A 16666-nucleotide genomic window follows, 5' to 3' on the forward strand; every position below is an offset into this window, starting at 1 on the left:
TATGTTAATGCTATTCATATTACATAGTGCAATCATAAATAGTGTGTGGTACAAGTTCCCCAGGGAAAGACCACAGCACTCAAGTTAGAGGATGCAATACGAGCGTCTGACTGTCTTCTTCCACCAAATGAAGGGTTCACTGTCTGGTGAGTGTCATCCCATCTCCCCCCTGGCTTTCTGATTCAGGATTTGCACTGTCAGGGTATCCTCCCACAGGCCCGTCACACCGGTTGCAGCTTTCTCATCTACCCTGCAAATGTGCACCCTAGGGAACTGCAGGCTCTACAGATCTCATTCACTCACTCTCTCTCACACCAGACTCATTTACATACATCATGACTCATGAGAACATGTTTTTAGCGGCTTGTTTATACAAAAATGCCCACATTCTGTCAATTCAAACACCATGGTTTCAAATCATATTGTCCGATGTCCTTAGAACCACAACATACAGTGTTAGCTTGTTTTTTTCTTTTCAAAATCCACCCATACACCAACATTGACGTGCTTTTTTTTCAAACCCACATTGAAAAACATGACAGTGTTATTTTTTTGTACTCTTTCTTTTGATGCTTTCTTTAGTTTTTTCTTCATCAAGGACAGATTATGTACATACAGATGTTACATGCCACTGACAAACCCAGTGGGGACGCTGACATGGACTCATACATTACAGCATGTTTGTGTAGGAAAACAAAGAAAAAGAGAAACTGAGAGGGTGAAGAAGAAGTCACTGAGACAGAGAGAAGAAGCAGTGACCAAACGACCTGCTCTTGTGCTTGAAATGGAATTTGTCATTATTTTTGGAGCAACAAGATGCATGCACGAATGATGTTTGTTCTGTCACACAGACTAAATCGCAGAGGGCAAGACTAATTGAGTACAACATGAAGTATTTTTAAGATTAGGGCCATTTAAACAGAGCTTCACAATCATTTCAGAGTACTGTACACAGTAAAAGTACAACATTTGATATACCTTGTTAAATTTTCAGATATAACACCACAGCTTTAACCATATCTGATACCTCTTGCACAGTAGAGTTAGGGGTTATTGCTGGTTTGAAACAAATTCAAACAAAAACACATTCAGACAATTTAATACTAAGTGATTCCCCTTTAAAGCCGCAGTAGTCTGGGTTCAGCCGGGGTAAACTCGTCTCTCCGTGCAGGCTCATTATGGCAAATTTGCATACAGTCCCTGCATGTGAGTGGAGCAGAAAGAGTGCTACCGTGTCGGGCTTACCTCCCACTGTTTGTGCTGTGCGGGGGAGGCGGATGGATAATTGTGCCATGGGGGTTTTGTAGTGCCCGTGCCTGCGTGTCACAGGTAGGGGAGAACAGGGCGCACCGAGGCGGCGTTGTCCTTGAAGAGGAGTCCTGTCAGTAGCAGGATTGAGCTTGATTTATGGGGGCCATCACAGGTTGTAAAGGGGGGTAACAGGCGGGGCCCGGGCTCCTTCACTTAGCCAGCCACAGGTAAGAGCTAATTACATCTTTATCTCCCTGCGGTCTGGCCAAACAAGACCCGCCTCACAGAGACTGACAGAGATCTGAATCAAAGAAAGACTGGACAAATATGAGTGATGAATGAGTAAGAGTCCAGTAAATAAATCATAATTTACATCATCATTCACTGCCAGGTGAAATAAATCCTCCAAATGCATTTTTAAAAAGCTTGTCATGGCAAAATAGAGCACATCACTTCGAAAAAACTTTACATGTGTATTTTTTTGTTAATTTTTTTTCATCCTTCAATGTTTGTGACTCTCCCAGTAAAGTACAAAAATTATTTTCCCCCACGCCAACTCATTACCATCAGTTTTTCTCTTTTTTTTTTAATATCTCACATGGAATTACTATTCATAGTTATTCAAATACTTATTAACATCATCATCATCTGTACTATTATTAACACCAAAAAAGTAAAAGCAGGTAACCTTGCAGAGGAGAACAGACACAGTGCAGGGAAAAGGGGAGGAAGTATGGAGTCACAACAGGAACATCTCTAACCGGTACATGCTATCAACAAGCGACAAAGAGGATGGAGCCACCGCCGCAGCTTGGAAACAGAAGATATTGTTGTCGCCGGACAGTCTCTCGCTGTTTCGGAGCGAAGTCGAGGCCGATGGGAGGCGAGGTGAGGTCGCCGGCGTGGCCTCTGTACTGCATATATTTACACTGTGAAGGAGGAGGGAGGAAGATGGGGAGCAGGAAACACTAAAGCGATGCGAGACAGAGCACGGAGAACAGAGAAGGGGAGGGAGGTGGGGAGGGTCAAAAAGGTTTGGGTAGTGAGGGTGTCCGCATGCGGAACCTCGGTTTAACCCCTCAGAGTTACATAAAGGGGTTTTTGAGACTGACGCCGTCACCACCCACCCTTTTTTTTGTACATTTTGACATCATTCATAGCAGCTTCACTGCTACACATTTAAAAAATAATCCATACATGTTTGTGTATGAAGGGTGACACTTCACATGGCCACCAATTCAACAAATTCCAAAAGGTCACATAACCGCCACATTAACCCTATAATTTCCATAAATATCCACCATAATATTGTTTCCATAAGGCAAACATTGTAGTCAGTCATTAGTCTGTGTAGTATATTACATAAATGATGGTCCAGTTGTTAGATTACCTATGTTCTCATTGATCACTGACACAATACTCATTAATATACACTCTCTTAACATCTGCCAGGTGGTAAAATGAAAGGCGATGGGGAAATGCCAAGTCAGACACATCTGCAAGGCATCCTGGGAGACAAAAGAGACAGACTGAGTGAGAGAGAAGGGGAGGAGAGGGTGATGTCAATGCTTGACCTCAAAATTGAATTGTGGGTGTTTTTTTCAGGCTGGGGTTGATGTATGTGATGATTCAATGGCTCCTGGATTAATGCATATTCTTTTTGTTCACAGTGATGGGTTCGTAATTAAAGAATTTCATTTCCGTCTTCCTTCCATAGAGGGGAAAAGAGAGAGAGAGAGAGAGGAAAGAAGGGGGAATCGGTAGGGAAGGGGCAGGGCTTTCACAGACGTTAAGGGCTGACTTTTCCAGGTGGAGCTCGATCTTTTACACTTTCAGCAGAAGAACAGTGGAGAGGGAAATCCAAACACACACGCTGACGCTCATTCCTGCTTGTAAACCGGTCCCTCGCCCCTGTATGGCCCCCGGTCCTGGAAGGAAAAAAACACAGAAGGACGAATAGAAGAGAGATGGGAGGGCGAAGAAGGAGGAATGTGTTATTTACAAGCAGAAAAATACAACACTGCTACAATAAGGAGTGTCTGTTTGTGACAGCCTGTCTACATTTAAAAAAATTAATTAACCAAATTTATTCTGAAACATTGGCTTCATTAGCTGAAACAATTAACACCAAGCCTGTGTTTTACAATAGTCACATTACAGAGTCACATTCTGTAATTTCAAACAGATTTACACTCTTTGCACCTCATTACTGAACATCTGAAACCCATTTTAAAATGTACAATAATACTGTGCTTCATACTGAAGGCTGTGCCATAAAAATGCCATTATATCGACACATATTAGACCTTTAGGTCGACACTTTGACTCGCCAGTCGCTACAGAACTAATACGACCAAACCACAATTCACAAGCACCCTTTTGTTTTGCTAACTTGTGTTTGAAAATTAAAAACAATTGGAAGCTTCTTAAATTAGTGCTGTTGTTTCAGCATTGATTGCAAATATTGTTATCAAAATAAGACTCTCATAAGACTCCATCTATTGCTGCTTTAACTAATCAAAGATACAACAATCCCCTTAGAGCACTGCAAACCCTTCCACAGTGTTGTTAGATGCTCAGAAGGACATCTCCAACTAAAACCCCAATTCTGAAAATGTCAGGGCGCTGCGTAAAATGTCAATAAAAGCAGAATGCAATGTTTTTTAAAATCTCATAAACCCATATTTATTCAACAAAGAGCATTTTACCACTTTAGGAAAAACATTAGCTCATTTCAAATTTGATGGCAGCAACACGTCTTAAAAATAGGGCAGGGCAACAAAAGCCTGTAAAAGGAAGTGGTACAAATGAAAACAACAGCTAGAAGAGCGTTTTGTGAAACTAATTGAGTAAACTGGCAACAGGTCAGCAACATGACTAGGTATAAAAAGAGCATTTTAGAAAGGAACTGTCTCTCATAAGTAAAGATGGCCAGAGGTCCACTGATCTACAAAAAAATGAGTATAAAAACAGTGAAACTATTTCAGAAAAATGTTCCTTTAGTGTAAAGTTGCAGAGACTGTGAATATCCCACCATCTGTACTACATAAGATTTAGAGAATCTGGAGAAATCTCTGCCTGCAAGGGACAAAGCCGAAGGTCAATATTGGATGCTCGTATAATCTTTGGCCCTCAGACGGCTCGTCATTAAGAACAGGCATGATTCTGTACTGGAAATCACTGCATGGACTCAGGAAATCCTCCAGAAAGCATTGTCTGTCAACACAGTTCACCATGCCATCCATGAATACAAGTTAAAGCTCTGTCATGCAAAGAAGGAGCCGTGTGTGAACACAATCCAGGGACCCTGCTGTCTTCACTGAGGAGTCAAAGCTGACTTGAAATGAACTGAGGCAAAATGGAAAACTGTTCTGTGGTCAGATAAATCAAATTTTGAAATTCTTTTTGGAAACCATGGGTGAGTGTCTTGTGGACTTAAGATGAGGAGGACCATTCAGTTGGTTACCAGCACAAAGTTCAAAAGCCTGCATCTCTGATGGTATTGGGCTGTATTAGTTCCCATGGTGTGGGCAGCTTACACACCCTTAAAGGCACTATCAGTGCTAATAGATATATCTAGTATGGTATATTGTGAACAAAATATCACTATTTCACTGAGAAACATTTTTTTCTGAAAAAAGTTCCACAATGTTTAGGCAAAGTTTTTCACAGACTGTTGACTCTGCCCATCTTTACATCTGAGAGACTCTGCCTCTCTAAAATGCTCCTTTTGGTGTTTTTCATTAGTACCACTTACTTTTCAAGTCTTTTGTTGCCCCATTCCTAGTTTTTTGAGAAATATTGCTGCCATCACGTTCAAAATGGACTAACATTTTTCTCAAAATAGTAAAATATCTCAGTTTCAACATCTGATATGTTGTTTATGCTCTATTGCGAATAAAATTTGGGTTTATGAGATTTGAAAATCATTGATTTCTGTTTTTATTTACATTTTACGCAGCGTCGCACGTTTTTGGGGAATTGGGGTTGTATACAGCACTTAGGAAATCTTGAGACATAGCAGAATTAAAGAGGAGGTCTGGTATATCTTGGGTAAACTTGGCTTCTGAAGATTCGTTATGAGGCCTTACATTGGTGGATGCTAAATTTGTAATGCTATCTCTACCCAAAGCTGCCTGTAGAGGAGTACAAGTAAACTTAAATCAGCGTTTTCCACAGAATGATACTGTTCTTGTGTGGTAGAGATGACCAAGAAGCCCACCCTAGCTGTTTTGGTGTGTTAAATTTTGTTTCTGCTCTTTTGACAGTATTCATCAACAATATCTTTTAAAATGACACTCAAATAGCACCACTAGCCTTGTGAAATGCTTCACTCAGTATTCGGTAATCATGGCAAGAGTGCTGCGAGTTTGAAGGTTAATTGTTGCTGAGGTAACGTGTCATAATCATCATCCTAAAGTGCATTAGTACAGGATGATATCAGCAGTAAGAACCTGAAGGGTAGCCAATTTGAATGTATTTTTTAAATTGTCTGATGTTTACTTTTCTGGTTCTTTTGGGACCTGCTCCTGAGAACTATGCCATTTTACTGAAAAACTAACACTAATACTGCTAAAAACTAAATTAGAATTAAAACTAAACTAGCAAATCAGCAATAAAAACTAATCAAAGCATGAAAAACAGAGCAAAAAATGCAAACTAAAAGAAAACCCAAAACAGTAATAATCTTGGTTCCCACCTCAAAAGTTAACTTCTCTCTTCAATGGTGTCTTATTATCTCTGTGACATTCTGACTTCTACAACAGGTGGTGGCATAATGTTGATACAGAGATTTACAGTCAGTAGTCCGTACATATTTGTACGTACGTATTTGGTGTATTTTAAAAATGATCAGACACCCTGTGCCTTCTTGTTTCTGTGAACAATCTGCTCTACGTGTGCTCCCCTGACAACAGACTCAACAGCAAGGCCTCTGGGATGCATTCAAGAAGGATTGTGGTGCATGCTGTGGAATTATAAAGACTGACTGAAAGGGAGTGATTTGATCAGGAGTGTGCTGCACATTTGGATGGACTATGTGGAATTTGAACTGGTCAGGCTAGCCATGCAAGTACGTGCTCAAAGGTCAGAATGTCATAAAAGAGGTAATGAGTGAACTGGCCAGTGATTTTTACCCCAACAAAAAAAGGTACCTTTTTTTTCCACTCAGCTCCATCTCCTGATTTGAACCAGGCAAGGAGGTAAATAGCCAGAAAGCTAGTGCTAGTACTCCTTACAACACTTGCATAGTTAAAACACATAAGGGAAGGGGTTATTACTAAGGGTGCAGCCATTTCTGTGTGCAGGCCTGTCTCCACCTAACTTTCAATCAATCTAGATTTAGCAAAACCAACATCATTAACGTACACAAGACGAAAGCTGTTTGGATCTCCATTGGCTTCATTTTTCAGTGCCTGAGGTTTCTGAAGTGACAGACTCACTTACTTTTGCATGAAGCATCGCTCACTATTTTCTGGTCTTTGCTTGCATTGCAAAAACACAATAATTGTAGCTGCAAGCACACATGAAGGTCAGCACAAGTTCAAGCATGGAGAACGTTCTCGGGCCACTTTCTTTCATTTCAACTCATTTCACTGTCTCTAAAAACAGTGTATTACAAAGTATTCATCCCAGTGTATGTTTTACCCTTGAATAGATTTCAGAAATCAATCATGATCAATAAAATTGAGCTTTTTGACAAAAAAAACTCTTTAATGTCAAAGTGAAAACAGTAAGCCTTGGATTTTTGGTCTTAATCCCCTGACATAAATTTTTTAATAACCTTGTCTTTGAGTTGCTTGGAGTGTTCATTTGTCTTCATTTTGTAATGTAGCCAGGAATACTGGCTTTCCAGACATAGGTGTCTTTATACTACAATCACTTGAAACTGAATGAACTACTACTAGCACCAATAACCTGGAACTCTGTTGAATTCGAGGGTGAATATTTAGCACTTATTTTACCTTACATACGTGTGTGTTAAACTGACATTTCTTTGTAAATATCTGTTCTCAATTTGAAACTTCAGAGGGTTTTTTAAATTTTTTTTGGTCAAAAAGGCCAAATTATATTGACCATGATTTGATTTATAAAACAAATAAAAGGGTAAAACATCCAAGGGGGTGAATAGTTTTTACAGGCACTGTATGCAAAGAAGCCAGGATGGGGTCTAATTATAAAATACTTTTAAAACATCTTATCCTTATCAGGCTTATTTCAAATAAATCCTCAGATCGGCAGTAATGAAGTCACTCCTGATTGAACTGCGTACCACTTATCAGCAAAGAGAACATCATGAAGATCTTTGAGACATTTCTCTTGAACAAGGAATAAAAGAGTTGAAGTTTTATAGACTTACATGGCTTCAATCTGAATTTTTGGGGGAAAATATGAAAATTTATAATGGCTCTGTTCCATCAAGCAAGCATGATTAATACAGGCAGTCTGCCACTGGAGCACACACATGACCTGCCTGAATATCTCTGGCAGAAAAAGGCTCTAAAATATTAATCATTCAGGGAACCAACTCAGTTTAATTTTAGTGGAAAGTAAGAGAAAGTTCATATTTTTCAATTTACCATCAAGAATTTTGAATTTGGGACATGAAATTGCATCAGGATTGGATAGATAATTGCAAGAGAACTTATATTAACCTTTTTGGTGCCATAATGAAGACTCATATGTGTCCACAATCGAGCCTGGTGGCTTGAATGTGACACGGCAGAGCAGGAGCAATCACTGGCTGCCAGTGGTCTCAGTAATGGGCTCATTGGTTGAAGGTAATTACAATAATGTGCCAATTTTGAGGTGATAGTTGGTTGCAGTTGTTAAAATGCTGCATGTGGCCCCTTTAAAACGGCGAACAAAGGAGGTGCAAAAGCTGGAAAACAAAGTCAAGGGCTTCAATGCCAGTGAGGGACAGCATATGAATAGAAATGCCACAAAAGTATCCGTTTATGGCGCGTTTTTCCGTGCCCGGTCCAACACAGGAGGGGGTTTGTTGTGTTCTAATGATGGCAAGAGGAGATTAGGGAGGAAAGAGGAGGCAGAAGGACAGATGATGGAGAGATAGGCTGACAGAAGTGGCAGCAGTGGAGGAAAAAGAGAGAGCGGGAAGATGTATGGGTCTGACGGGGGAGTGAGTCATTGAAGGGAGACTGGCCGAGATAATGGGTAAAGGAATGAAAGAAGAAAGGGGGATAGATGAAGGACTCACTTAAGATGGTAATGCTGAATGCACTAAAGGGGGGGAGGAGGGAGGGAAGGAGGGAGGAAGAGAGGGAGGGTTGAGGGAAATGGAAGGGTAGGAAATCGCTCATTGGGGACGGTTAATGTGAATTGGGCTTGGAGTGAAATGACAACTTCTTGCGTAACGGGACTGAGCTGAGCGACAGAATGTGTGTCTATGTGTAGGAGAGTGTGAATGAACGAGGGAGGGAGAGAGAGCGGTGGTAATATAGGAAGGCAAAGCTTTAATGGGGCGGAGAATAACGAAAATGGGGGAGTAGGAGGGAGGAGAGGGCTGAGAAAATGCTGCGCAGAGTGAGAAAATGAGACGAGGAGAGGAAAGGAGGGAGAGAATGTGTGTCACTGCATATGTATGGTTTTTTGTTGGTGAGTCAAGTCTGCTCAAGCTTTCGAATGTTGATTGATAGCCACATGAGATAAAAGTGAGCGTACTTGTTCTCCTGAAAGCTGCTTTACAAACATGTGTTTGCACCTGCATGTATTTCTCTGCGATAACTTACGAAACAGCAGCATGCTGGCGTTGGAAGCCCCAAGACGGTTTGAGGCGAAGCAGGTGTAGTTGCCAAAGTGTTTTTCTGTCACATTGGTGAACAGCAACAGCGAGCGTGTCTTCTCGTTTTTGATCCTTAGGGTGTTGTCACTCTCTACCGGCCTGGGTGGTAGTGGTTGGAGGGAAGACGGGAGAAAAAACGTGACAGAAGAAGAGAGTTAACACAAAATAACATCACACCTAGTGACTCAGCCGGCATAAGAGGCTTTTTTCCCCTTCAAACTCTCTAGAGAAATCCAAGCACACTCCCCCTCCTCCTCCGTCTCACCTTGTACTAATAGTGAAATCTAACAGTCCATAAATAAGAGAGGCCTCCTGCTGGGGCCCATTATACTCTATTAACAGCTCTCTCTGGCTAGCAAAAGCTTGTCTAAGTACTTCTGCGTCTCGCTTTGCCCGATGCCAAATCACCCCGACTCTTTGACGCTCTCTGGGACCTTTTACAAACTTGGAGGGGCAGATTATGTGAAGGTAATAGAGAGTCTCCAACAGGATAATATGTCTCCAGAGATGACAAAAACATACACCATTATCTCAGGCCTACAATAATGTAAAAGGTGAGGCAGCCAAGTCTACAGTTAGCAGGCTGAATGTGTGAAAATGCTGCTTATGTGTGAAAATTATCAGCTTTTTTCTTTGTTTTTGTCTCTGAAATGCCACAAGGATCAACTATTTTTCATCCTCTTCGGTTTGTTTTTAATGAAAATCTATTAAAGAAAAGGGGAAAATAAAGCTCATTTCACTAAGCCTAACAGGGTTAATTTCAGCTCTGTTCCCACCTTTTCCAGATAATAACCTGCTGAATACTGCGCTTTTAAACTGCTAAAGTCATAATTTAACTTTTCTCATTGACTTTGGTTTAGAATCAGAGATGGAACCTGCTCCAAATTTTTTTTTGTTTTTTCCAGACATAAACTTTTACAATTAAATTGTTTTTTCTTCACTTTGTCACACAAGAAACTTCTGCACCAGCCTACATGAAGGCCATGTTTAATTTGTACAAAAAGTGCCAGATGTTGGCAGGCATTTTGATATTTTCAGCCCACTACTCTCAAAGCCCAGCAAACAATGACAGACTTTTAAAATCTGAACAGATGTTAAATCACAATAACCCTAATCATCCAATGTTTTGCATTCAAGTAAATGGTTGATTAATGACATAAATTGAATTCCAAATGAGAAGTGTTAATAAATATAAATGTTAAGGTGTCTGAATTAACTCTAAATATTCTCTATAGACCAATAATGAGTCAGTCAAGTACAAGATAAATAGCAGTTTAAGCCCTTTATTTACATCAGGAATTTCATCATCCTAACTGTGCAACGCAAGCATCAGTGATAAAATGAACTTTATAATACTGATTTTTGTTGCAGGACCCTGACAACCGACAAGCAACACACAGCAACATGCAGCACCATATAGCGACATGTAGCACTGTGCAGTGACATGAAGGACCCTACAACAAAATGTAGCACCATGCAGCAACATGCATCACCATACAGCGACATGTAGCACCATGAAGTGGTTGTAGCACTGTACAGAGTTTGTAGCACTGTGCAGTGACATGTAGCACCGTGCAGCAACATGCAGCACCCTACAGCAACATGTAGCACTGTGCAGTGACATGCAGGACCCTACAGCGACATGTAGCACCGTGCAGTGACATGCAGCACCATGCAGTGGCATGCAGCACCATACAATAACATGTAGCACCATGCAGTGACATGCATCACCATGCAGCAACATGCATCACCATACAGCAACATGTAGCACCATGTAGTGGTTGTAGCACCGTACAGTGTTTGTAGCACTGTGCAGTGACATGTAGCACCATGCAGCAACATGCAGCACCATACAGCAACATGTAGCACTGTGCAGTGACATGCAGGATCCTACAGCAACATGTAGCACCGTGCAGCAACATGCAGCACCATACAGCAACATGTAGCACTGTGCAGTGACATGCAGCACCATGCAGCGGCATGCATCACCACGCAGCACCGTGCAGTGACATGCATCACCAGACAGCACCATACAATAACATGTAGCACCGTGCAGAGACATGCATCACCAGACAGCACCATACAATAACATGTAGCACCATGCAGTGACATGCATCACCACGCAGCACCGTGCAGAGACATGCATCACCAGACAGCACCATACAATAATATGTAGCACCATGCAGTGACATGCAGCACCATACAATAATATGTAGAGCCATGCAGTGAAATGCAGTGGCTTGCAGCACAATACAGTGACATACAGCACCGTGCTGTTACATGCAGCCCTGTGCAGTGACATGGAGCAATATGCAGCACCATACAATAATATGTAGCACCATGCAGTGACATGCAGCACAATACAGTGACATACAGCACCGTGCGGCACCATACAGTGACATGTAGCACTTTGCAGAGACAAACAGCACTGTGCGGCAACATGCAGCATGACAAGGGATAATGCAGCACAATAAAGCACATGGCAGCCCAGTACAGCAAGATGCAGCACAAATTAGCACAATGCAGCACAACACTACATGGAGATGGGCTGATCCACTTTTTCCAGTTCAGATCTAATTCCAATACATATGCACAGATACGAATATAAATTCTGATATTTTTTCAAATCAAAGTAATATTCTCATATCAATCACACTGACACAAACCAGAGACATTTGGGTTGGCATCTAATTGTTCTAAAACATAATGGTGAGTTGACTAAGAAGCAGCTGTTTGACACAAAGCACTCAGCTATACAGCATTGTTTACAACACATGCATGCTGTGCAGTGCAATCATGACCCAGTGTAGACATAGGAGTTTGGATGGGTAACATCGATCGGCATCAGTCTGATGTCCAGTATTAAAATAATGCATATATAGGACTTGATAAAGATAGTAAGATTTGGTCAATCTGTAAATGCTGCACAATAAAACACAAAGTAGCAGAAGTGATTTTAGTTCATTTATACCATTTTTTTTAAGCTAATAACATTTATGCTCAATATTGCACATTGCACCTTTAAGCCCAGGTCCAGCAACAAAGATCCTGTTGGTGACAGGGAGTCTAACCAAGAACTGTTAATATCAAACATTTTTCATATCTTTCATATCTATGGTTTGAAATTTGGGATTTGAGGAACTGACACCACAAATTTTTATACGAATAATCATTTTCAACAAACCTTGAATCTATGGGAGTGGGTGTCTTTGCCTGAAGTCAGACTAAAAATCTCCTTATGTTTGTCCAGCCTAACTCAGAGCTTCATGCAGCTCATAAAGGCCCACCAAAGAATGCGAGGGATAAACCAGATTTTGACCTCAGTTGAATTTATGACCTCCGCCAAGGAGGTTATGTGATTGGCAGGGTTTGTAAGTTAGTTTGTTAGTTTGTTTGTTAGCAACATAACTCAAAAAGTCATGGACAGATTTTGATGAAATTTTCAGGACACGTCAGGAATGGCATTAGGAAGAACTGACTAGATTTTGAGACTGATCCGGATCACCGTCTGGATCCAGGAATTTTTTAAAGGATTATGTACTATTGAGAGATAGGGCTAACGGCGGAGGTCTGCGCTCTCCAAGTGTTTTTCTAGTTCCAAATTTAATTGGTATAATAATTGGTTCTGTTTGTTTTGTAGGGGAGTAAACATCAACGAATGATTTGGCTCTGGGTAAAACTCTTAAAAACTCTGAATAAATCTTATATTAAAAAGCAGCAGGGCACTGCTTCCTTCACTGCTCTGTGTACAGCGATGCAGAAAAAACACACAAGTGCTGAGATTTGACTGAAAAAGTGAGGTCACTGGGGGGCTTCTCCACTGATGATTAAACTTGCCAAGTACTCAGGGGCTGCCCTCATTAGAATGAACACTGTCTCCTCACAACTACAGCCCCAAACAGTCAGAGCAAGATTACAACATTCACGTTTCACACAAACACTAAAATGCAAAGCCCGTGTGTTTCTCTCTAGGGCATTTCTTAAATGTGCTTAGTGTAGACCAAAGGCCATGAAGAGAAAAACACGCATTTCAGATTTAAGTGGATTAGTGTGGTAATTATTGTGAAAACAGGCAGTGAACTCTGATGGTCTCACCTGTGGTCGTCTCTGTACCACTCGAAGACAGCTGGTGGGACCGCCATGGCTTCACAGCGCAGGATGGCTGTTTTACCCAAATGTGCCGGCATGTTCTTCATATCTGTGATCATCGGAGGGTCTGGAAAAATGGGAGGAAAGAGGGAATTCAGCAATTAGTTTACATCTGTCTTCAGAGAAAGGTTGAGCCAGGTCAACATGAGGTTGCAAACAAGGTTATAAAGAACCCCTGAGAGAAGTGAATGAAGATGTATGCATTCATACATAATAATGCAGCTACTGTATTTACATACATTATTTATACACCACTGTGCTACAGCATGGAGGTCGAATTATCACCACTGGGCTGTTGTGTGTTGTGCGAGGGGGCACTTACAGTTGACTGTGACTTTGACCTTGCGCTGATCGGGTGGGGCGACTCCATTGTTAGTGATGCATTCGTAGTCCTCGGCCTGCTGCCTCTTGATCTCTGTGATGTCCAGGAACTCCCCCTCACTCACCAGCCCATCTATTGACATAAAACAGAGGTCAAAGGTCGCTATAAATCTAATGCAATGTGACTCTGGCTGCTGATTTAGTGCCTATGCCTGCAGGCTGACTGACATCCAACTCAGAGCTGAGAGGATTTAAGTGTAAGGGGCTCATAGAGTCCTAATGAAGTTAGTTTTCAGACTCTTGTTCTGCATGTTGTCTTTCCTCATCTTGTTTGTAGCCAGAATAAACCGAATTTGGACAGCAGAATAGATACACATAGCTATTTATAGGTTCCACTGGCAAGTCACAACCCTAATGCAGTGGTTTTCAAAGCCTAGGAAGGTGAGCTTCCCCTGAAAGTACATAAACAGCTGCTCCAAGACTGGCTTTGAATCAGTGTCAATGGGAAAACTTGTATTTAAACAGGTAAGTCAATGATAAATAGACTTGAGGCTGTACAGTGCTTTTCTAGTCATCTGACATCTCAAAGCGCTGTATACACTGCAGGTCACACTTACCCATTCACACACATTTGCACAATAATAATGAAGGCTGCTATACAGATTGGCCTTCATTATAAACAACCCCATTCATACACATTCACATGCCAATGATGAAGCAGTGAGAGCAATAGAGGTCAAGTGTCTCACCCAAAGACACATCAATATGATATGTAATTATTTTATTTGAACAGCACATTTGAAAACAGATGCACAAAGCACTTTAACAGATACAGAAAACACAGGAACTCAGGGAATAATAAAATACACATCAACAAGCAGAACAAACAGAGAAGGTCTTAAAGTCAAACAAGAAGGCAGTAACAGAATAAGAATGCTAAAGCCAACTAGAAAATGACACAACAAGCAGACCTTGAAAGGTAGTTAAAGTAGTAAATGATAAAAAAATCAATCTGAAATATAAGAAACTATGAGAGACAATAAGATTCATATAACTGGATGGCAAATGATACAAAAAGAAAAGAATATTCTACTACAGCAGTCAAGATTAGTTGCATTAATTGTGATTAACCAAGATTCACATTTAGAGGTTTTTTTTTTGTTTGTTTTTTGTTTTTTTTTAATTCTTTGGTACTAAGTGGTATCTTTCCCCAACCGTAACCTTCTATCCCTTAACCCTTACCCTAAAAAAATACTTAGTCACCAAATAACCTAATGATCATGTCTTTGGTGGTGAGAGAAAGCTGGAGGACCTGGAGAGAACCCACGTATGCACAGGGAGAACATACAAGCAGGAACCTTCTTGCTGTGAGGAAATAACATTGCAATCAGTACAGACTACACAACAGTTCATAAATAAAATAGAAAAAGGTAAGAGGTCTAATTCAGGACTAAACTATGTATCAAGCCGTTTTAGAAGTAGTTAAACAGTGGCTTACTTTTGCTTCTTTAGCTAAAGGTAAAATCGCTATGCTGGCTATCTTATTACTGTTAGCACATAAGCTAATGTAGCTATTTTAGCTTTAGCAACATGAGCTTTAGCAGATGTAGCTAAAGCTAACTTAGTTTTGTAGATATGTAGCTTACATAGCTGTTTTGTGAGTTTAGCTTAAGCTTCGCTAGCATTAGCTAAAGCTAAAACAGCTACACAAGCTACTTGATTAACATTACTACATAAGCTGATGTAGCTTATTGAGCTTTAATAACATGAGCTTAGCAAAAATAACTGAAGCTTACTTCACTATGTAGATTTGGGCTTTGCTTTAGCCCCTTAAGCTTTAGATGAAGTCAAAATCGCTATACGGGCTATATAATTACTGTTATTACACAAGCCAATGAGCTTTAACAAACACAGCTAAAGCTAACTTAGCTACATAGATTACGTAAATAGGTAGCTTACATAGCTGCTTCTTGAGCTTAGCTGTGGCTTTTTTAGCTTTGGTTAAAGCTAAAACAGCTATGCTAGCTACATGATTAACATTACAACATAGGCAGATGAAGCCAAGTTAGCTTCAGTAATGTGAGCTTAGCTTACACAGCTATGGCTAACGTCACTACATAAAGCTAAGCTAATGTAGCTTTTTCATGAGCTTAGCTTTAGCTACGCAGCTAACAGAGCTACACAAGATATGCTTACAGCATCAGAATATTTCCAAGGAGGACAAGCCTTTTTGGGTATTGCAGTTGGAGCTTTTAACATTTTTTCTGAAAGTTTTCTACTATTTCTATTCTCAGATATACCGTGTCTCAGATGAACAGTCTCTGAGAGTGGCCTTCAGAGATACATGGTCCTTAGCCAGACCCCTCTCAAAATACCATTAATTACCAAAGAAGTGCCACAACATCACAGGGGTTAGGGGGTTAGGATTAGGGTTAGAGGGTCAGGGTAAAATGCCACCTAATTGCCAGAGAATTGCCATCATATTAAAAGGAATTACCAGATCAGAAATACATTAGTACTAGCTAAATAGTTCCTTAATATTACCAAGTTATTGCTTGGTAAAATGCCAATTTATTACTAGGTAATTACCACCTTATTCTTCACAAATTGCTAGATGATTAATCACACTTGTTACTATGAAATTACTAGGTAATTAGGGCCCGCTAAAATAAAGTGTTGAGAGTGGAGAGTGAAGAGACGCTTAATTTGTTAATTTTATATTCATTAAGCATCTTGTTACTATTAGTAAAGCCAACAGGAAATGAAAACATATTTGAATAAGAAAAATGAGACCGCTGAATGACTGACAATCCCCCATGAAATATCTGTGAAGAAAACTGATATTCCTGTCATATTGGTCTCATGAAGCACCCTCACGGCTTTGGGCTGGCTTGTTTGATAAATATTGGGTCAGTTGGTGAATATATTTATGAATGCAAAGTAAGTAAACATGATTTGGCAGCAGAGACACCATTACGTTACTTCTGTCAGGGGAAATGGTAAGCTCTGCTTCCAAGCAGTGACCACAGCGGGGGGTGACGGCTATTTCACTACATTAGGCGGTGAGAAGAAATATTTGGCTGTTATTTGATGTTGACAAACTCCCAGGCCCCCTGAAAACCAAATTAGCCCGTCTCACACTTT

General features: G+C 40.6%; 1 protein-coding gene across 1 annotated transcript in view; it reads right to left on the reverse strand.

Annotated features, from left to right (window-relative positions):
• Positions 1-365: 365 nt before the first annotated feature.
• iglon5 (IgLON family member 5) overlaps positions 366-16666 on the reverse strand; it is a 226212-nt gene continuing 209911 nt past the window's right edge. The window contains exons 5-8 of the mRNA XM_041792624.1: positions 13524-13655; positions 13148-13268; positions 9000-9151; positions 366-3179 (exon numbers count right to left, since the gene is read on the reverse strand). Coding sequence (XP_041648558.1) covers positions 3076-3179; positions 9000-9151; positions 13148-13268; positions 13524-13655 — 509 coding nt within the window. The 3' untranslated portion in view covers positions 366-3075. The remainder of the gene's footprint in view (positions 3180-8999; positions 9152-13147; positions 13269-13523; positions 13656-16666) is intronic.

This window comes from Cheilinus undulatus, linkage group 8 (genome assembly GCF_018320785.1).
Source record: "Cheilinus undulatus linkage group 8, ASM1832078v1, whole genome shotgun sequence".
Lineage (NCBI taxonomy): Eukaryota > Metazoa > Chordata > Actinopteri > Labriformes > Labridae > Cheilinus > Cheilinus undulatus.